Source organism: Mustela nivalis, assembly GCF_964662115.1.
Source record: "Mustela nivalis genome assembly, chromosome: 9".
In the NCBI taxonomy this organism is placed as follows: Eukaryota; Metazoa; Chordata; class Mammalia; order Carnivora; family Mustelidae; genus Mustela; species Mustela nivalis.
In genome coordinates, this window is record NC_139028.1 from 101,661,679 (window position 1) to 101,681,575 (window position 19,897).

Sequence of the window (19,897 nt, forward strand, 5' to 3'; positions counted from 1 at the left end):
AAGTTTCTCCTTAAATCTCTTTCTCTTCTTAGCGTAAACTAGATTTTTTTTTTTTTCCCTCAAACTAGATTCTCTGGCTCTACCCCTAATGGAAACAAGGAGCAACTGTTTGGCATCCTCATGGCAACCACTCTTCAGAGACGCTTGTAAATTACGAGGTATACAGCTATGAGAACAAACCTCCTTCTTACTGCTCTCAAAGATACAATAGTACTCGATTACATTTCACCTCCCTAGCAATGTACAGGTTTCTTTGGTCTCTCAGTAATTTCTCTATGTACCCCCCCCCCGCCATTTTTACATTTATTTATTTGAGAGAGAAAGAGAGAGAGGAGGGGCCGAGGGAGAGGGAAAGAGGCAGACTCTCCACTCAGCACGGAGCCAAAGCCAGGCTGGATCTCACAACCATGAGATCATGACTGGAACCAAAATCAAGAGTTAGCTGCTTAACTGGCTGAGCCACCCAGGTACCCCTCCCTAGGTCCCTTATAAAGTGTAAAGTTCACAGAACTCCAGTATTCTGTCCAGAGGGAGATTCACTTCCTGATTGATTCTTGAATGTTACCCTCTTATACTTAAACCATATGCAATCATTCAATAAAATAATTCTTCCTTATCAACCCGATAAAGGACAATATAGTGATTGAAATAACACAATGACACAGCAATATAGAATATACTTAATATTTTCTTTAAAAATGCATGCAACACTGCAGTGGTTTGGGGGATTGTTGTTATTTTTCATTAGTGGTATAATTTTGAGGTCTTTGAAAACCTGATTAAAATCTTTTATTCACCAGCAACTTATGGATTGCCCGTTACATGTAAGACCAAGAACAAGATGTTGCAAGGAAGACAAATGCAGACGCAGATCCTGCTGTTCAGACTAATAGTAGCTGACTCATAAAATGCTTACTATGTCCTCGCTACTATGGTCATTCCTATTGTATAGCTTAAGAAAGTGGGGAACACTCACACCAGTCAGAATGGCTAAAATCAACAAGTCAGGAAATGACAGATGCTGGCGAGGATGCGGAGAAAGGGGAACCCTCCTACACTGTTGGTGGGAATGCAAGCTGGTGCAACCTCTCTGGAAAACAGCATGGAGGTTCCTCAAAATGTTGAAAATAGAACTGCCCTATGACCCAGCAATTGCACTATTGGGTATTTACCCTAAAGATACAAACGTAGTGATCCAAAGGGGCACGTGTACTCGAATGTTTATAGCAGCAATGTCCACAATAGCCAAACTATGGAAAGAACCTAGATGTCCATCAACAGATGAATGGATCAAGAAGATGTGGTATATATACACAATGGAATACTATGCAGCCATCAAAAGAAATGAAATCTTGCCATTTGCGACAACATGGATGGAACTAGAGCGTATCATGCTTAGCGAAATAAGTCAAGCGGAGAAAGACAACTATCATATGATCTCCCTGATATGAGGAAGTGGTGATGCAACATGGAGGCTTAAGTGGGTACGAGAAGAATAAATGAAAGAAGATGGGATTGGGAGGGAGACAAACCATAAGTGACTCTTAATCTCACAAAACAAACTGAGGGTTGCTGGGGGGAGGGGGTTTGGGAGAAGGGGGTGGTATTATGGACATTGGGGAGGGTATGTGTTTTGGTGAGTGCTGTGAAGTGTGTAAACCTGGTGATTCACAGACCTGTACCCCTGGGGATAAAAATATATGTTTATAAAAAATAAAAAATTATATTAAAAAAAAAAAAAGAAAGTGGGGAACAAGGAGGTCACTAGTTTACTAAGGTCACACAGAGTAAAAGCAGAAGCAGAATTTGAATCCAGCCACCCCAGACATGCAAGATGTTGGGCTTAACCATTGTACTACACACTGCCTCTCATCATAACCCAATAAGATAGGGATAAATGGCATTCAATCATTCATCACATATTTATTGAGCAACTACTACATGTCAGGTACCAAACTGGAGCTGGGAATACATTGACAAGCAAGAAAAGCACAACCCCTGCCCTCAAGGACCCACAGTCTACACAGAGAGCATTACAGGAGTTTAGCAGAGAAAGAGTACCCATCTTCGAGGCTAGGGGAAAGAACCATATCCTTACACTCTCTGTTCCATCCCTCCTCAACCTTGTGGAGAGAAAAGGGGATAAGAGAGGGGCAAACACAAAGTCTCAAGAGAAAAGTAATGAGAGGTGGCATCTATTCTTCCAGCAAGCATTTGGGATTCAAAAACAAGGACAGAGTCAGGAATGAATAGACCTTTCAGGTTCCTGCTGACCTAAGACTAGTTTCTCTGTTCACCTTTTGCTCAAGGAATCCTCAATCAATAAGTGCCAAGCGCTGAGCTAAACCCTGAAAATTCATCTGTGAATAAGCCAGGGTCCCTGCCCTCCAGGAGTTTATAATCTAATGGCACAGAGAGATGAGTAAGAAATGCCAGTACTATGTACTAAAGCCAGTGATAAGAAACAGCACAGAATGAGATGGGCACTATGGGGGCTGGGACCAGACACCAAGGAAGTGACATCTATTCTGAGTGACACAGTACAAACTGGACATGGAAAAAACTGGAGTTAAAAAGGGGACGGGGGGGTGCCTGGGTGGCTCAGTGGGTTAAGCCTCTGCCTTCGGCTCAGGTCATGATCTCAGGGTTTGGGGATCGAGCCCCACATTGGGCTCTCTGCTCAGCGGGGAGCCTGCTTCCTCCTCTCTCTCTGTCTGCCTCTCTGCCTACTTGTGATCTCTCTCTCTGTCGAATAAATAAATAAAATCTTTTTTTAAAAAGGGGTGCCTGGGTGACGCAGTCAGTTAAGCATCTGCCTTTGGGTCAGGTCATGATCCTGGGACCCTTGGACCCAGCCACACCTTGGGCTTCCTGCTTGGCCAGGAGCCTGCTTCTCCCTCTCCTTCTCCCTGCTGTGTGTGCACATGCTCCCTCTCTCTCTGCCAAATAAATACATTCTTTTTAAAAAGAGAGAAAAATAAAAAAAAATTTTAAAGGGGAGGGACAGGGTGAAGAGTGATTCAGGCTTGAAGGAAAAACTTACACATATGAGAGAGAACCTGGGATTGAGAATGTTTCTGGTTTAGAGATCTGTGCCAAATAATGTCACTAATTTGCTAAATTCCTTCCTCGCTCATTTCCAAATTCAGGAAGGGATGTGAGTATGGGCACAACCTAGGGCCAAATTCAATCACCGCATTTCGATAACCACAGAGCTACAGTCTAATTAGGCTATCTTAGCTCACCATTAACACTTCATCGCAGGTGCTCATATGCTTCTCTTGCCATTCAGTCTATCAGCAAGGCCAGTGCTAGGCTCCAGAAGAATAACAGGGCTCCTCTTGGCTCCCCAGAGGAGTAGTGGAGACAGTGTTTTCCATATCTCTGAATCCCACACAGAATCCAGTTCAGGGCTTCGGGAGCACAGAGGTACCATTGTTCTATATTCTACTAAACAAACAAACAAAAAAAAAAAGAACGAAAAATTCATCTGATGGCATAATTACTGTCTTGACCCACATCCTCTGCACTGCCCATTCCTACTCCCAGTCCCTCCAGTGTCATGCATCAGGGCACTCCTCCCTCTTTAGACTTTGCCACTTTGAAATGCCAAGGAGCTCTATGCAGATAACAGTACAGCTTTGTGGATAAAAGCAGAAGCTTCAGATTCTGCCTAGTCGGTGGGATCCTCTTATTAGCTTTCTGATACAGAACAAGTCACTCAAGCTGTGGCAGCCTCAGATTTCTCTGTATCTAAACTGAGAATAATAACAGTTCTTTCACTGGGATCTGTTGAGTGAACGTAACCAGGTTAAGAATAGTAAGTGAGATAATCTATGTAAGGATATTATCCCATTGCTTGCTATATAAAATGCATTGAATAAATAGTAGCCATAGTAGAATGTTGCGGAGGATATCCCAGCCTAGAGGCAGAAGTGGATAATGCTGGTTAGGTCACTGGCTGGAGTCGCAGCAACCCCCACCAGCCCAGACAGCTTCCAGTGACAGGCTTAGCACAGGACGCCTGTAAGAGATCCTCCGTCCCTCGAGACTCCTTCCACGCCCAGGCCTCGGAAGGGATAGGCAACTTGCGTCACCAGCCCAGCCCGCCGCTTCCTCTCCCGGACCGACACATGGTGGGAACGTGAGGGGGCGGGGCCGGACTCCGCGTTGCTGGGCCAATCGCCCGATGGGAGGCTCCCAGCCAATGGCAGGGGCGCTCCAGGGCCTTGGGGGTGGGGCCACAGAGAGGAGCGGTGGCGTCGTAGGTCACTGGGCGGCCCGGGGGCGGGGCCCGCGAGGCCGACGGGGGCGGAGCGGCGGAGGCCTGAGCAGTCAGAGTGGTGATGGCGGCGGCTGTGGTGACGGCGGCAGCGGCGGCCCCGGCCCCGGCGCCGGCAGCGGGAGTGGATGGCGCCTCTTCGGTGCACTGGTTCCGCAAAGGGCTGCGGCTCCACGACAACCCTGCGCTGCTGGCGGCCGTGCGTGGGGCGCGCTGCGTGCGCTGCGTTTACATCCTGGACCCGTGGTTCGCGGCCTCCTCCTCAGTGGGGATCAACCGATGGAGGTAAGGGGGCCCGAAGCGGGGTCGTGGGCCCAAGGGGAGCGGCCTGGCCTCGAGGGCGCCCGGCGAACAGCCCGGGTCGCCCCCGCCCTACAGAGAGGGAAGCTCTGCCCCCTCCACCCCACCAGGTCCCAGGGCCGGAAAATCCCGGCCTGAGGAGGTGAGCCAGGGAGACGGAGCCGGGCCTCCAGAGGGGAGAAGCCGGGACGAGGGAAGCGGTTAGTCATCTTGGTAATGGCCTGGGTGGGCCAGGGCCTGGGCCAGGGCTCCACCTCTGACAGAGCGCGTTTGCACTGTGTATTAGTCCCTTGGGGGCTCACAGCATTCCTGTGGGATGACCAGAGATCATACTCCCCATTGTACAGGTGGAACTCCTGAGGCCTAGAGACGCAGAGTGGGCCTGCCGGAGGACTTGAGTCAGGGAGTGGCAAAGCAGGGACTCCTGGTCTATGGCTCTTCGGGGTGTGCTCAGGGAGCGGAAGAAAGGAGATCCTGGGATGGGAGGACAGGGACGGGTTTCTGGGTTTCTGAGTTGGTAGCACAGCGGGTGCTTCTGGCATTCTTCGAGAAAAGAGGCTGTTGCTGGGCTCCCGAAGGTCATCTGTAAGCTTCTGGTTTGTTTGAATCCATCTTTTCACCCATCCTGGTTTCCTTCTACCAAGACCTTCCTGCCTCTGGAGGTGTCTGGAGACCTGAATTAGCATTAGACAAGGCAGGTGCCCTCTGCCCTTTTATTATGAAGACCCCAAGGGCTTGTCCAGTTAGAGGCACTTTGTGTCCTGAGCTAGAGAGTAGTACTTAAACCCATTTTGAAGAATTCCCTCAACTGCTAGCTATGAGCTCACTAGTTAAAAAAAAGAGAGAGAGGACGAAAGAAAAAAAGAAAGGTAAAGAAACCAAAGTATCACTTCCTTCCTCCTGTTCTCCTGAGATTGATTTTAAAGGACAGTTGAGCCACTAGGGATTACACTGCCTGAGGTTAGGGAGCAGGTGTGATAATCAAGAAGATCCTTCTTTGATGATTCCCAGGAGATGCAGTCAACAGAATCATGGGAAAGGATTAACAGATAGGTAGCTGATGTCCTTTCTCTTTAAACAGTGTGTTTAAAACCAAGGCGTTTTGAAACATCCTGTACCCTTCTCTCTTTAAAACACCTCGCAGCTGTGCTTTGGTTTGTTTGCATTGTTCTGGGTGATGTTTGCCTGTGTCCCTGTTGCACTGATGGGCAGCGTTATTTCCAGGATATGGTAGCTATCAATACGCCATTCTTTTCCTCCCGGAGGTGTGTGCCCTGCTAGGAAAGTGAGTGCCCCTAGCAGTGGGTCTATTAAATGCCCCCTCCTGCCCCATTTATATAGAGAGAACAACTAAAGATAGTCCTGTGGAGAGCCTGCCCACACAGTTTTCGGGCTGCTCTATTGCTCTGCCTGTGCTCCAGTTTCTATAGATAGGAGGTTGGATTTGACAAACATCTTCAAAATGGCCAGCCCTAGCATGGACATTAAACCAAGCCTTAGACTTTGCCCTCTGTTTATGGCAGTGTGCCAATTAGAGCAGAGTAAATAAATCTGACTACTTGCTTGTTACATTCTCATGAAAGAGGTTTGGTTTTGTTTTACCAGGGTTGGGGGGACATTGCATAGGCCTACCTGCATGTTTGTGATAGTGGAGATTAAAAATGAACAAGGGGCGCCTGGGTGGCTCAGTGGGTTAAAGCCTCTGCCTTTGGCTCGGGAGCCTGCTTCCCTTCCTCTCTCTGCCTGCCTCTCTGCCTACTTGTGATCCTTGTCCGTCAAATAAATAAAAATCTTTTAAAAAATGAACAACAAAACCTCTGTTGCTGATTAAACTCAGGTTTGCTAGGAGCTACGTGTTTATGGATTTTTATGGGTCTCTCTTTTGTGACTGTGCAAGTGAAGGAGACAAAGGAATGTGGCAGCTCAGATGCCTTAGTCAAATCCTAAAGTCAGAGACCATGTAAGAATGTAGATATTAATTGAACAATGATTTAATGGGTGCCTAGTATCTGCCAGTCACTGATCTGGGCGTTGCTAGAACACAGCAGTGAACAAGCAGTTGTGTCCAGAGCTCCTAGAGCCTGCGTTTTAGTAGAGGGAGACAAGTAAACAACCATAATTTAGCAGAACTAAATACCACGAAATAAATAAAATAGGAGACGGACTAGAGCAGCATCATGGGAATCGCTAAAGGATCTTTAAAAAATGCCTGACTCCGTCCTCCCCCAGTTTTGATTTAATGGGTCTAGGCTATGGCTTTTTAAAGCTCTCATGTGCGATGAAGCCTGAGAAGCACTGGACTGGACTGAGCCTGACAGCTTGGGAAATGGGTTGCAGTGCTTCGCCAGGGAGGCTAATTATCTTTGGCATTCAGAAGAAAGGGGTGAAAAAACACAAAACAGATCAAATATGATTAACTGCTTCTGGGCCTGGAAACAGACCCGCTGCTGCCACCCCCACCATACTCTGCTCCCACGATCAGACTCAGGGCAGAGCTGCGACTGTTTGACACACATTTGGGGTTTGCAGGAGTGACAGAGCGAGCTGTACCTCCCATAACTACAGTCTTTGTAATCTTCGGTGGCTGTGTTTGAAGCTGGGAGTGATCTGAGACAAGTGTGCTGCAGCACAACATCCTAGCTCTGCAGATATGTCAGTTGCTGCCTCTGAGAAGCCTCCCTAGAAAGGGTGGGTCATGGACCAATTGCAAGAGGTGGGGGGTAATCAAGATCTCAGATGTCTTCCTCCTGCACTTCTTATGCTAGCTCCTGCACAGCATTTTTCATCAGATGAATCCGATTAAAATAACCATGCATAGCACTTTCCAAAGTCAAAGAGGACAGAGAAAGGCAACCAAGAAATATGTATATTAGCAGAGCAGAAAGGCTGGCATACTCCTTGCCTTGGTGGTAGTGGGAAGCTGATGGGCTAATTGTAGCTCAGTGAGCCTCAGGACTTTTTTGTCAAGCACTAGTTGGCTAAGCCCTTTGCCATTTTTCCAAGCCCCACCTCCCCCAAATTTGCTCTATGTGGAAGGATGTACTGCAGTAAGAACCACCCAAAAGGCAGGGGGCGGGGGTGATCAGCTTCTAAATTTAAAAATGGTACTCAGTGTGGGTTTTCATTGCCTTCCTCTTGCTCCTGCAGCTTCGACTGGTGTTGACAGTAATTTATTGCACCCTTCATTTACATCATTTTCTCCCTAGCTCTGTGCTGCCTGTGCATTCAGGAGCTTCCAGAACAGGAGGAATTGGTAGAAATATTGGGCCATATAGCTCAGAGTTAATAAATGAGGTGAACTAGGAACTCCAGTATGCCTGGTGAGAACAATGTGTCTCTCATCCCAGTGCTGGGAGCTAGTCACTGAGAGAATGTCGATTTGGTCGGGTCTCAGTCAGCAAGCAGGGGATTGAGAACTGTAGTCTATTGGGGAAGACATCAAAGTTTCTCTGAGCTGTTCACCCAGGTACTCAAGAGAGTCATTTCGCTGTTCTGTTGCTGAGGAACGTTTCCATGTGCTGAAAGGGGAGGAAAATCTTCATCTTTTTCTTTGAAATTAGGAAAGAATAAATCTGTTTTTAAGTGAGTGATACTTAGAGATCAATCCCTGCTATGGATTGTGAGTTTAAGTCATCCTTTTCCATGGGGCTTATGCTGTCTTACTTAGATAAATTAATTTCTATTAATATCCTACATAGCCAGTCTGGGCCAGCCTATGACATCATCATATAGTTAGATAATCTTGGCTTGATGCAGAGAAACTTGGTCAAGGGCAATTTGGATCCAAAAAGAGTTCAGTAGTGTCCTCCCTCCTCCTATGAACAGCAAAGCATTCATCAACACAGAATCTGCCATCTCTAGGGAAGGTCTTCTCTAAAGATCTGCCTGTCTTATTCTAAAGGGCTAGCTAGCCCCGTGGAGTGCCTGAATGACAGAGTCCTTTCTGTATTTTTGGAAATCCCTGTTTGGTCTTCTCTAGTGCTGTGTGCCTCTAGCTCCAGAGCACTTACATAATGTAATTCAGTTGCACATGTTGTCTAATCCTAAGGGTGAGCTTTAACTGCTCGCACAGGACCGTGTGCTCTGAATTTTGGCCATGTGAGCTCAGCTTGGAGCTGCCAGGAGTGAGCTGCCAGCCCTAAATGCCACCATCTCCAATGCCCAGGCCAGTTTTCTTTAGAGTCTACCCTCACTGGAGTAAAGAGAAACTGGCCATGTGGAGAGGAGGGCTCTAAAGGAGGGCAAAAGGCCCACAATTCTCTCCAGTGAAAGAATGCACCCACCTGCCCCAGCGAGCATTGACCCCATAGCAGCGCTGCTTCTGTTTCTTTGGTGTTACGCCAAACTGTCACCTGGCAGGCAAGGCACCATAGCAGTGGCTTCTCTTTCTCTGGCTGCCTAGGGCTGGGGCTCCCAGGGGCCTGTTGCCTTTTATGGGGGCAATCCTTAAGCCTCCTTCCTGAAAAAGCCCAGTAGGGCTGGACTCAAAAGGGAAGTTGGAAGTAACAGATCATATCTAGAGCACCAAAGAAGAGGCAGAAACCAGAATCTCAAAGAGAGAAAATTTAGTAGAAACAAATTAGAAGCAAAGAAAAGCAATTTATAAACAGAAGCTAGAAGTGAAGTGAAGTTTCCTAGAATAGTGCTTGTGAAACTTTAGTGTGCACGAAATCACCAGTTTGCTAAAATGCAGATTCCTATCCTGGAGGTCTGAAATTCTGCATTTCAACAAGCTTCTGGGTGATTTACCGCTGTTGAGCCTCAGAGGAGCAAGGATCTGGGGGCAAAGGCATTGGCTGCGGTTCTCTTTGATGGCTGCGTACTGGACCCCACAGCCTCAGTGCTCAGGCAGTAAGTTCTGGTCAAGCAGTGGAGGCTGGTGGTTAAGAATGCAGATGCTGAACCACACTGCCTGGTTTGAACAGTGGCCATTTACTAGAAAATTACTTGATAACTCTGTGCCTTCGTCTCCACATCTATGAAATGGGAATAATGATAGTATCTATGTCCCAGATCTATTCATGAAGGAAATGAGATAACATATATAAAATAAGTAGACTAGTGTTCAGTTCATTGCAAATGCTGGTTAAATGTTAGTTGTTGGGTGGCTTTAAATGTTAGTTGTTGGGTGGCTCAGTGGGTTAAAGCCTCTGCCTTCAGCTCAGGTCACGATCCCAGGGTCCTGGGATTGAGCCCTGCCTGCATCAGGCTCTCTGCTCAGCAGGGAGTCTGCTTCTTCCTCTCTCTCTCTCTGCCTACATGTGATCTCTCTCTCTCTCTCTTTGTCAAATAAATAAATAAATAATCTTTTTAAAAATGTTAGTTGTTGCTGTTATCATTACTGTCATTTGGTTGCGGAGTTCAGAGTTGGGCCTTTTGCTTCCTGCCTCAGCTGTAGACTTTGAGAAGTCAAAGAAGAAAAGGGCTCTCTCGGGGTTATCTGACTTACCGTGCTTCAGAGACGCTTACTTCGGAATTTCTCCTTTTAGTAAATGAGGTCTAGAAATAAAGCTCTGGGGAGGCAGCTGGATCCTAGCTCTCGTGTGCATGTCAGTCTTATTTATAGCTTCAGACTGAAAACCTATGCAGCCTGGTGGCCTGTGAGGGAGGAGACCAGCGTGCATGGCAGGGACATTCCTGAGAGCCTTGGACGGAGGACCCGGTGCCCTGAATTTAAGTTGGAATTTAAGTTGCCAGTTACATCCAGGCATTCTCCCCAGCAGGGCCCAGGTTTCAGGTGGAAGGAGGCTGTTCACAGAGGTCTCTCCTTTTTTCCTCTGGAGAACAACAGTGTGGCCTGGGAGGAGGCCAACACAGGTGCAAGTGCGTCACTCCTGTCACTCCCGGCTTCGCTTCCCTTTTCTGACCGTGTCAGTTTCTCAAAAACGAAGTCACAGAGGCCGAGCTGGGGGTTTCAGAAAGCCACAGTCTCCCATCTCCGCCTCTCCTGGAGAGTCTGTGCAGGCTAGCAGGATGCTTTGGGCTAAGCGTGGGACTCAGCTCCTGCTGGAATGTGGGTCTGTGGCATTCGCTGCCGTGGGAGTGTCACGTTGTTGACGTCAGAGACAGCAGCAGGGACTGGTTCTAGGTGGCAGCCTGGGAACAGGAGCTGCTCCTGTAAGTCGGCAGCAGTCAGGGGGTGCGATGTGCTGCAGAGGTGGCACAGGGCTTCATTGTGTTCAAAATAAAATCTAGTGATTTCCGTGGTTGACGGAGATGGGTGGGAGATGGCGAAGTGTAGATAGCAGGGGTGTCTATGAACCAGGCCGACCTGTCAGGGCTTAGTTCCTGCAGAAGTTCCAAATGTGCGTGGATTACCTATACTCAGGTTTGTGTTGGTCAGCCCCTGAGTCCTGTCTGGTGTGCCACTGAAAGGCTTTAGAGGTGGGGACATCTGGGTGGCTCAGTGGGTTAAAGCCTCTACCTTCGGCTCAGGTCATGGTCTCAGGGTCCTGGGATCGATCAGCCCATCAGGCTCTCTGATCAGCGGGGAGCCTGCTTCCTCCTCTCTCCCTGCTTGCCTCTCTGACTACTTGTAATCTCTGTCTATAAAATAAATAAATAAAATCTTTAAAAAAAAAAAAAAAAGGCTTTAGAGGTGGGGCACAGCTTCTGATCACAGCTTTGTCGCTTAATAATTATGTCCTTAAGCAAATTAATCATCCTCTCCGTGTTTGATTTTCCTCATCTATAAAATGAAGACAGCATTTCCCTTCAAAATGTATTGAAAGAATTAAAAAGAAAACGTGCTTAAAAAGCATAAGCAGATAGATAATAACATTGATGACACTGTTTGACTCTGGGGAGGGGAATTAAATTCCTGATGGATAAAGGGGAGACTTTTTACCATGTACCTTTTTATAATTTGAATTTGAATTACATAATTATCTGTTTAAAATGCTAATTTCATTTAATTTAAAAATTTTAAAAATAAAACACATGTTGGAGTGCCTGGCTGGCTTAGTGGGTAGTGGGTAGTGGGTAGAGCATGCAACTTTTTTTTTTATTTTTTTTTTTATTTTTATTTATTTATTTTTTTTAAGATTTTATGTATTTATTTGACAGAGAGAGATCACAAGTAGGCAGAGAGGCAGGCAGAGAGAGAGGGGGAAGCAGGCTCCCTGCCGAGCAGAGAGCCCGATGTGGGACTCGATCCCAGGACCCTGAGATCATGAACTGAGCCGAAGGCAGAGGCTTTAGCCCACTGAGCCACTCAGGTGCCCCGCAACTTTTTTTTTTAGAGAGGCGGGGAAGTGAAGAGGGGCAGAGGAAGAAAGACAAAGAATCTTTTTTTTTTTTTTTTTTAAGATTTTATTTATGTGAGAGCGATCGTGAGGGAGAGCACAAGAGAGAGCATGAGTGGGGAAGCGGAGGTGCAGAGGGAAAGGCAGAAACAGACTCCCTGGTAGACAGGGAGCCCAGCACAGGGCCGTGGGTCCATGCATGAAGCTGAGCTGAAGATAGACACTTAACTGAGCCACCCAGGTGCCCTGAGAGAGAGAATCTTAAACAGGCTCTGCACAGGGCCTGGAGCTCAACCTCACAGCCCTGAGATCATGACCTGAGCCAAAATCAAGAGTCAGACACATAACTGACTCAGCCACTCAGGCACCCTGAGCATGTGACTCTTGATTCGGGGTTGTAAGTTTGAGCCCCACATTGGGTGTAAAGATTACTTAAAAATAAAATCTTTTCAAACAAACCAACAAATAAACACGTCAGGGGCACCTGGTTAGCTCAATCAGTAGAGCCTGTGACGCTTAATCTTGGGGTTGTGAGTTTGAGCCTCACATTGGGTGTAGAGATTACTTTAAAAAAATAAATAAACTTAAAAAAAATTTTTTAAATAAAACACATGTCACAAAAAGGTACTGTTAGATTTCTCAGAGAGGTGGTTGTGCCTAACTGAACAGTAGATAAATGTTTGTGGTCAAATATAAATAAAACACCAAAGCCACTCAGCAAATGCTATTTCCTTTTCCACAGTGATCCAGTTCTTAAGGCTAGGCCTCTTAAGTACCTGGGGGTGCCCACCCCAGCCCCCACCCCCAAAAGCATGTGAGGATATCCTATAGAGATGTACCTTCTAAGGCTTTCTCTCTCTTGGGATGAGAATCTGGTGGCCAGAGCCCTGGAGAATGAGCCCCACACACCCCTGCCAAACAAAACCATGGGACCTGGGGACCCAACCCAGGCTGTGGGGCTGCAGCAGTAGACGTCTGTGCAGCCCGAGGCAGGGTTACAGAGAGGCAAGGTGGACCAAGGTAGATAGGCTTTGCTGGGGCTGTTGCAGTCCTGTTCCTCCCTAGCAGGACCTCAGGCTACTGTGCCACGGTTTGATTTTCCTTTCTTAGCAATCCTAGGAGATAGGTGCTAACATCGACTCCATGTTACAGATTAGGAAAAAAAAAAAAAAGAAAGAAAGAAAGAAAGAAAAGCTAAATAGGTTAAGTAACTGCCCAAAGTCATGCAGCTAGGAAGTGGCCAAGCCAGAATTTCAGTGGAGGCAGTGCTGATCCCCCACCATGTCCTGGCTGGAGGACCGTACTAATGATGCACCAGCATCTCCCTGCTCTGGCAGGAAAAAGACTGCCTCTTCTAACATTATCACTAAAAGGCCTGTGTGGGCTCTGCAGGTTCTTACTTCAGTCTCTGGAAGATTTGGATACAAGTTTAAGGAAACTGAACTCTCGCCTGTTTGTAGTCCGGGGACAGCCAGCCGATGTATTCCCAAGACTATTCAAGGTAAGTGTGCCAAGTCCTAAAGAAGACGGGGAGATTCTGTTCTCTGGACTTTCCCCCACAGACTGAATGAGGTGATGTTCTGACTCAGAAAATGGAACCGGGCAGCACTGGTCTGTAGGGAAGTTGGGAGCGAAGCTGATCAGTTTGCCCACTTAGAATGGAAACTGGGTTAAGGAAGAAATTCTCTGAAACCAGTGTCTTGTTGGAAGGTTCCCAGCTCAGTCCAGACAGGGGATGGGGCAAGTTACTCCTCCCCGGATGCCACTGGCTTCCTCAGATGTTTTCTTGGCTTGAGCCAATGAGATTTGTTAGGGCTCTTCCTATGCCAGGAGCTTGAGGACGAGATTTCCTTTTTAGCACGGGGTGTTTCCTGTCTTGCTATGCTCTGTTTATTGGGGGAAAAAATCAGCCTTTTTGAGGGAGCTCCCTGCTTCCCCCCGCAACCCTGGGGCAAATGTTGATAAAATCTTCACTTGGGTACAATATAGGCTTCTGTCTGTCCTACCAGGTAGCTAGCCCACCCCCCACCCAACCGCCTGCTCCAACCCTTTTCTTGATAAAGCACACTTTAAGACCCAGAGGCAAAAGTGCTTGTGGACAGAGAGCTCTGGGACAGTCTCTCCTCGTCCTCAGCAGTGCGGGATCGTTTTCATGCCCCTTTCCGGCCCAGCTCCTTTCCCTGCCTTTCCTGGGGGAAAAGACCAGAGGGAAGATCTGATGTCAAGGCAAGCAGCTTAGGAAATCTTTCATCATTCACTTCACTTCCCCAAACTCCCCACACAGACACATACATTGAAATCACACAGTGCTGAAAATAGCCAGTGTTCTCTGAGGACAGACTAGGAGTCAAGAGCCGTTCTGAGTGAGTGCTTTACATACATGAATTCTCGCAGCAGCCCGTAGAGGTATGTGCTGCTGTCCCTGTTCTGCAGATGAGGGAACAATAACTCTGGGGTCGTGAAGCCCAGAGCTGATGGTCTAAGATTCAAGCCCGGGCTCTCTGGCTCCAGATTTGGGTTTTTAACCTGCACACCATTAAACACATTTGCCAGTCTTCACCCTCTGCTTTGTCTCTCCCTCTCCTCCTAGCACCTCAGAGGCCAACCAGTAACAGCCCAGAGGTACAGATCGATCATTTATTCAGTCGTCCAGCATATAACGACTCTCTCCCCGTATCTTTCTGCGGTTTCCATTATCCGCTGTCACCTGGAGTCTGGTAGCAGATGATCCCCCTCCTGACATAGAGTCAGAAGGTCCTTATTAGCTTCACACTGTGTCCTAACACCTGTGTCCCTCTCGCTTCCTCTCATCACAGTACAGTGTAAGGTGCAAGACTGGGTGTTTTAAAAGAGTGACCACATTCACATAACTTTTATTACAGTGTGTTTTATAATTGTTCTCAATTATTACTAGTCTTGTTAATCTCCTGTGCCTAAGTTATAAATTAAATTTTGTCATAAGTAAGTATGTGCAGGAAAAAACAAAGCGCTCTGTGTGGGGTTCAGTACTGTCTGCAGCTGCAGGCCTCCCTGGTGGCCTTGCAACGTGTCCCTGCAGATACGACTACCATATATTTATTGAGCTTCTACTATGTCCTAGGCCCCCAGTGAGGTACTAGGGTAATGATGAGACAACATGGTTTCTGCACTGAAAGTTCACACTCTTAATGGAGGAAACGGGCAAGTAATGGGCAACTTCACTGCCATATGGTAAACGCAGTGGTGGGAAAAGGGCAAGATGTGGGAGAACCCTATGGAAAGCGAAGGTCAAGGGAAGCTACTTGGAGAAGATGGCATCTAATAATATTTTTATTATTATTCACCGATTTATGAGTTTCTGACCATGTCATCTATATGAATTTCTAAGCATGGAACTTGGCTCTTAGTAAGGGCTCAATAAATGCTTAGTCCCATTATCCAGGATGAGGGATAGCCAGCCCTGCTCAGGACAGGACTGAGTTAGGTCCCACATGACCAGGACATTTGCCCTAGGAGTTTAGAGAATTAAGGGACCTTGACCAGAGACTTTGGTTGGAATGTGGTTTTCTTCTTGCTAGTCATATTCTAGGGCTTTTTGTGGGTTATCTATACAACCTTTTACTAGGCCAGCTTTCTCCCAGCATTGCAAGGAAATCTAAAATATTCTACTAGAAAAGACTAATGGCTTGGAAAAGAATTCCCTTCTTCTTTAATATGTGGCCCTTCTGGTCTGATTTCTCTGACCTCTGGACTAAGGATTGTATCTCCTTCCCCAACTTTTCTGAGAGCTAGAGCCTGTTAGCTCTGTTTGCTACTGGCCTCGGGAGTGTTTCTATGGAAACCATTAGGACACTTCACATAGCACAAGTCTGCCAAGAAAACTAAGCCAGAAGTGTGTAGGGCTCTGAAGAGCTCTGGGAAAGGCATGCTGGGCAGGAGGGAGGCAGTGATCATTCCCCCCACTGTCTCTGCCAGTGACTCAGTGCTGCTTTCTGGGACTAGCGGCTCCCCTGGGAGCATTGTATTTATAGTCTTCTGCTGCATTCTCCTACCCCAGGGACACAGCAAATGTACGGGGCTACCCACCTCTCTCTTGATTCCACTAGCCTCGGGCTCCACTCTTGCCATGCTGGGGGCCTCACCTCAAAGGCTTCCTCAACCCTTGGGAATCTCAGATTGTTTGCTTTCTAGTTCAAATCTCTGTCACTAGGGGTCGGTGGGGAAAAAAAGAAATCTCTGTCACTAGTTTGTTCTGTAGCCCATTCTGACTGGTCTCTAGACTCCTTTCTTCCCAGGAAGGAACTGAGTCCTCAGCTGCATTCTCCTCCCCAGACAGTGCTTAGCATAATAGCTTCTCTCCCCACAGGAATGGGGGGTGACCCGCTTGACCTTTGAATATGACTCCGAACCCTTTGGGAAAGAACGGGATGCAGCCATCATGAAGATGGCCAAGGAGGCCGGCGTGGAGGTGGTGACTGAGAACTCTCATACTCTCTATGATCTGGACAAGTAAGACTTGGGTCCCAAGGGTCAGATTGCCAATTGTGGGAGTTGGTGGTTTCGGCCCCTGCTGAACAGAACTCTGGGAGATTTACCAACAGGGCCACCTGGCACATGAAGTATGGCATTTTCTAGAAGCCAGAGGGGAATGGGCCAGATTTGGGTGCCTGTGGAACAGATCATAAAGAGCTTTCCCTGGTTTGGGTGCGAAGAGGCTTCCTAGGGCCGAGGGATGAAAGCAGTGAGAATCCCCATACAGGATCCTCATAGATGTGCTCCTAATCTGCTGTCCTATCCCCTCCTCATGCTCCTACTTATGTTCTGCTCTTGGAAGGCTGTTCTGTCACCTCAGTGGACCCTGCCTGTTAGCCCCTTCCCAACAGAGCTCTGTTCTCATAGGTGCCGTTTCTGTACCTAATACGAGCTCCCTGGGCTCCCTGGCTATCTGGGTTTCCAGGCCGTGCATTTAGCTGTGGAGCAGGAGGCTCTAGAGTTCCCTGCAGGAGCCAGTAGCTACAGAGTAGCCTTGTTCCCTAGAGATTGGCCTCTGCTTTCAGAGCAGAGGAAACCCTCTCCTCCCCTTCCCTGGCAGAGCTGTCACCCTGCTGCTGCTGCTGCTGCTGCTGCCGCCAAGCCAGCAGCCGTCACTGTTCCCTGCCCCCCTCTCCCGGACCCAGCGGCTGCCAGGGAGCCAGGTCACACATCTCTGCACGTGAGCTAGTTCTCAGGAGAAGCCCCTGGGTATGGAGCTCCTCCTCCAGCCACGTGCCAGAGGACTTGGCGGGTGGGGTGGGGGAGGTGCTGCAGAGGCTGCAGCCGGCCTTACTGCCCCACAGTGAACTCACCCAGCCGGCCAGGTCTTGCGTAAGCTGCCTATTGGCCAACAGGAAGAGCCCTGGGCGTCTGGCTCCAGACCGCCCCAGTGCATTCTGTAGAAACGGCCTCGATTCTCCTCCTCAGTCCTGTATCTTCTTCTCTTACCTGAATGCAGCTCTGTTCCCCTTGATCGTGAGAACAAAGAACTTCCTGAAGGCTTACATTGGGTTAGAGAGAAAGGCGCCATGGGGATTCCCATGACTTGGACACACAGGCTGAGTACCAAGAAGGCTAGTGGGGACTTTTCTGTGATTAGAGAGATATGGTCAGTCTCTGTCTTTAGGAGACTCCACGTCGACACCAGGGAACCTGGAATTGAGTCCCAGCTTTGGCCCTGCCTTGCTCCATTACCTGAGGCATCTGCTCCTGCTCTCTGGGCTTCATTTTCCCTCTCGGTAAAATGGAGATGTAGCCTCCCTTGCCCCTTCCTTTCCACTTAGGGGTGGGACCCTTAAGTGGATGAGGAAAGCCACCCTCTAAGCCTTCAGAGTCTGGGCTCTTTTCTGGGTGGGCAGGGACCTGTAATGAAGGGCCTTGTGCATGACGGGAGTTGTGCTTTGGGATTCCCAGGATCATTGAGCTGAACGGGCAGAAGCCACCCCTTACCTACAAGCGCTTTCAGGCCATCATCAGCCGCATGGAGCTGCCCAAGAAGCCCGTGGGCTCCGTGACGAGCCAGCAGATGGAGAGCTGCCGGGCCGACATCCAGGAGAACCACGATGACACCTATGGCGTGCCCTCCCTCGAGGAGCTGGGTGCGTACTTCCTACCCAGAGCCCCTTTGTTTGTAAAACAACTGACCAGATTTTTTTGTCTTTGGCAAAGTGATGCATATTATCCATGATGTAGAAGATACAGTAAAACCGGAATGGAAATAACAGTCACTAGGACCCCACCACCCAGAGATAGCCACTGCTCATTTTGGAGCATGTCTCTCTAGTCTTTTCTGTTCCTACTCATATATGTAATGTTACGTTTCTAATTTCTGCTCCTGTTTTTGTACTTTTCTCACTCAGAAGAGATAGGCACAGTCTATTGCTGGCATCAGTGGGCTCCTCAATACTAAATTAAGTAATGTTGCTTCCACTGGAAGGGGGGGGGTCTGTCAGCCCCTCAGGTTACTGACTATACCCTTTCTTTCTTTCTTTTTTTTTTTAAAGATTTTATTTATTTATTTGTCATAGGGAGAGAAGCGAGAGCAAGCATAGGCAGACAGAGTGGCAGGCAGAGGCAGAGGGAGAAGCAGGCTCCCTGCCAAGCAAGGAGCCCGATGTGGGACTCGATCCCAGGACCCTGGGATCATGACCTGAGCCGAAGGCAGCTGCTTAACCAACTGAGCCACCCAGGCGTCCCGACTATACCCTTTCTCCCCTTCCTCCCCTAGTCCCCATTTTTGACCCAAATAAACTTATCCTTTCACACCTGAAAGCAGCAATCATTGCCAGCCAACCCGATAGGGCAGGCATACAGGATTGTTCTCTTGTGCCTGGACTGAGGAGTGGCTGCGATAGGGAAGATGAGGGAAAGGACAGGAAAAAAAGTCACAGAGGAAAGAGAACCAGGATGGCCTGGCAGATGCGGAAGTGTTAGGGTGATCTCAGCCCCAGCAGCACCAAGAACACACGGTTCAGTTCCCACAAAGCTCAAAGACCATACCGAGGTGCCAAGACTTGCTGAGCTATCACTGAAATGGCCTGACCTCTGGTCCTGTGACCTTCTCCTCCTCGCGTAGGGTTCCCTACTGAAGGACTGGGCCCCGCCGTTTGGCAAGGAGGAGAGACAGAAGCTCTGGCCCGGCTGGATAAGCATTTGGAACGGAAGGTATGGCCCCCACTTCTGGGACACAAAACTTCGGGGCTAGCACCCAGGAAGCAGGGGATGTGAGGGTCAGCTTCATGGCCTTTAGTGCCTCTTAGCTCCGAGTGCTTAAAAGTGAAAAACCTTCCTGGGGCAGGAACAGCAGGAATGGTAGCTACCATTCAGTGAGTGCTAACCACATACTGGTCACTGCATGAAGTACCTACTTGCACGATTTCCTTTTGTCTTGTCAACATCCCTGCAAGGTAGGGGTTAAGCTCTTTCTTTGACAGGTTAAGACATTAAGGTTTAGAGAAGGTAAGTAACTTGCCTGAGGTCACACTGTTAGGAAGTAGTAGACTGAGATCTTGTTCTGTGTGATTCTAGAACTTACACTAGATTTCAGGTTCCCCTTACTAAGAGGGTAGTTGGTCAGTGAAGTCCGTAAGATTAATTTCTTTGTGTTTATGTGTCCCCTCCTCACCTTTTGCTGGGTCCCCACCAAGGGATCGATTTCCATTTGTTTGGACACAGAGAACAGATGGCCCACCTCCCAGCGAAGTGGGGATTGGTGAGGGAAGGAAAGAGACCGAGGACCCAAAGGCACTCCTGAACAGTGTCACATGGCTTCCATGACCATGGAAATAGAGGAGCAGAGAAGGTTCTAGTGACTGAATTAGCTGCTGGTTTCCTGCCCACTGTTGCTGGTTTGTAGACCAGTTCACAACCTTTCATACTCTCAGAGAGGTAGGCATTTGGCCCAGCAGCCAGGTGATAACTATCGAACAAGGAAAAATAGGCAGATACATAGGAAAAATGCTTCCCAGCCCTGGAGGTGCCTCACCAGCAGTGAAAACGTGCCACAAGCCCCACCTCCCTTAGGCACAGAGGCCTTGATTTCCCTATCTGGATGTTACCT

At 48.2% G+C, this 19,897-nt stretch overlaps 1 protein-coding gene across 4 annotated transcripts in view; it reads left to right on the forward strand.

The window, feature by feature from the left end:
- The first annotated feature begins 4,294 nt into the window (after positions 1 to 4,294).
- CRY2 (cryptochrome circadian regulator 2) overlaps positions 4,295 to 19,897 on the forward strand; it is a 37,430-nt gene continuing 21,827 nt past the window's right edge. For 2 of the 4 annotated variants that reach the window (XR_014316099.1, XR_014316100.1), the window contains exons 1-5: positions 4,319 to 4,567; positions 13,219 to 13,327; positions 16,172 to 16,314; positions 17,752 to 17,936; positions 18,914 to 19,002. Coding sequence is in view for 2 of the 4 variants with exons in the window: in XM_082747434.1 (XP_082603560.1) it covers positions 4,347 to 4,567; positions 13,219 to 13,327; positions 16,172 to 16,314; positions 17,752 to 17,936; positions 18,914 to 19,002 (747 nt within the window). In the remaining 2 variants the exon portion in view is untranslated. Of the gene's footprint in view, positions 4,568 to 13,218; positions 13,328 to 16,171; positions 16,315 to 17,464; positions 17,577 to 17,751; positions 17,937 to 18,913; positions 19,003 to 19,897 lie in introns of all 4 variants that reach the window. The other 2 variants (XM_082747435.1, XM_082747434.1) reach the window with 2 other exon arrangements.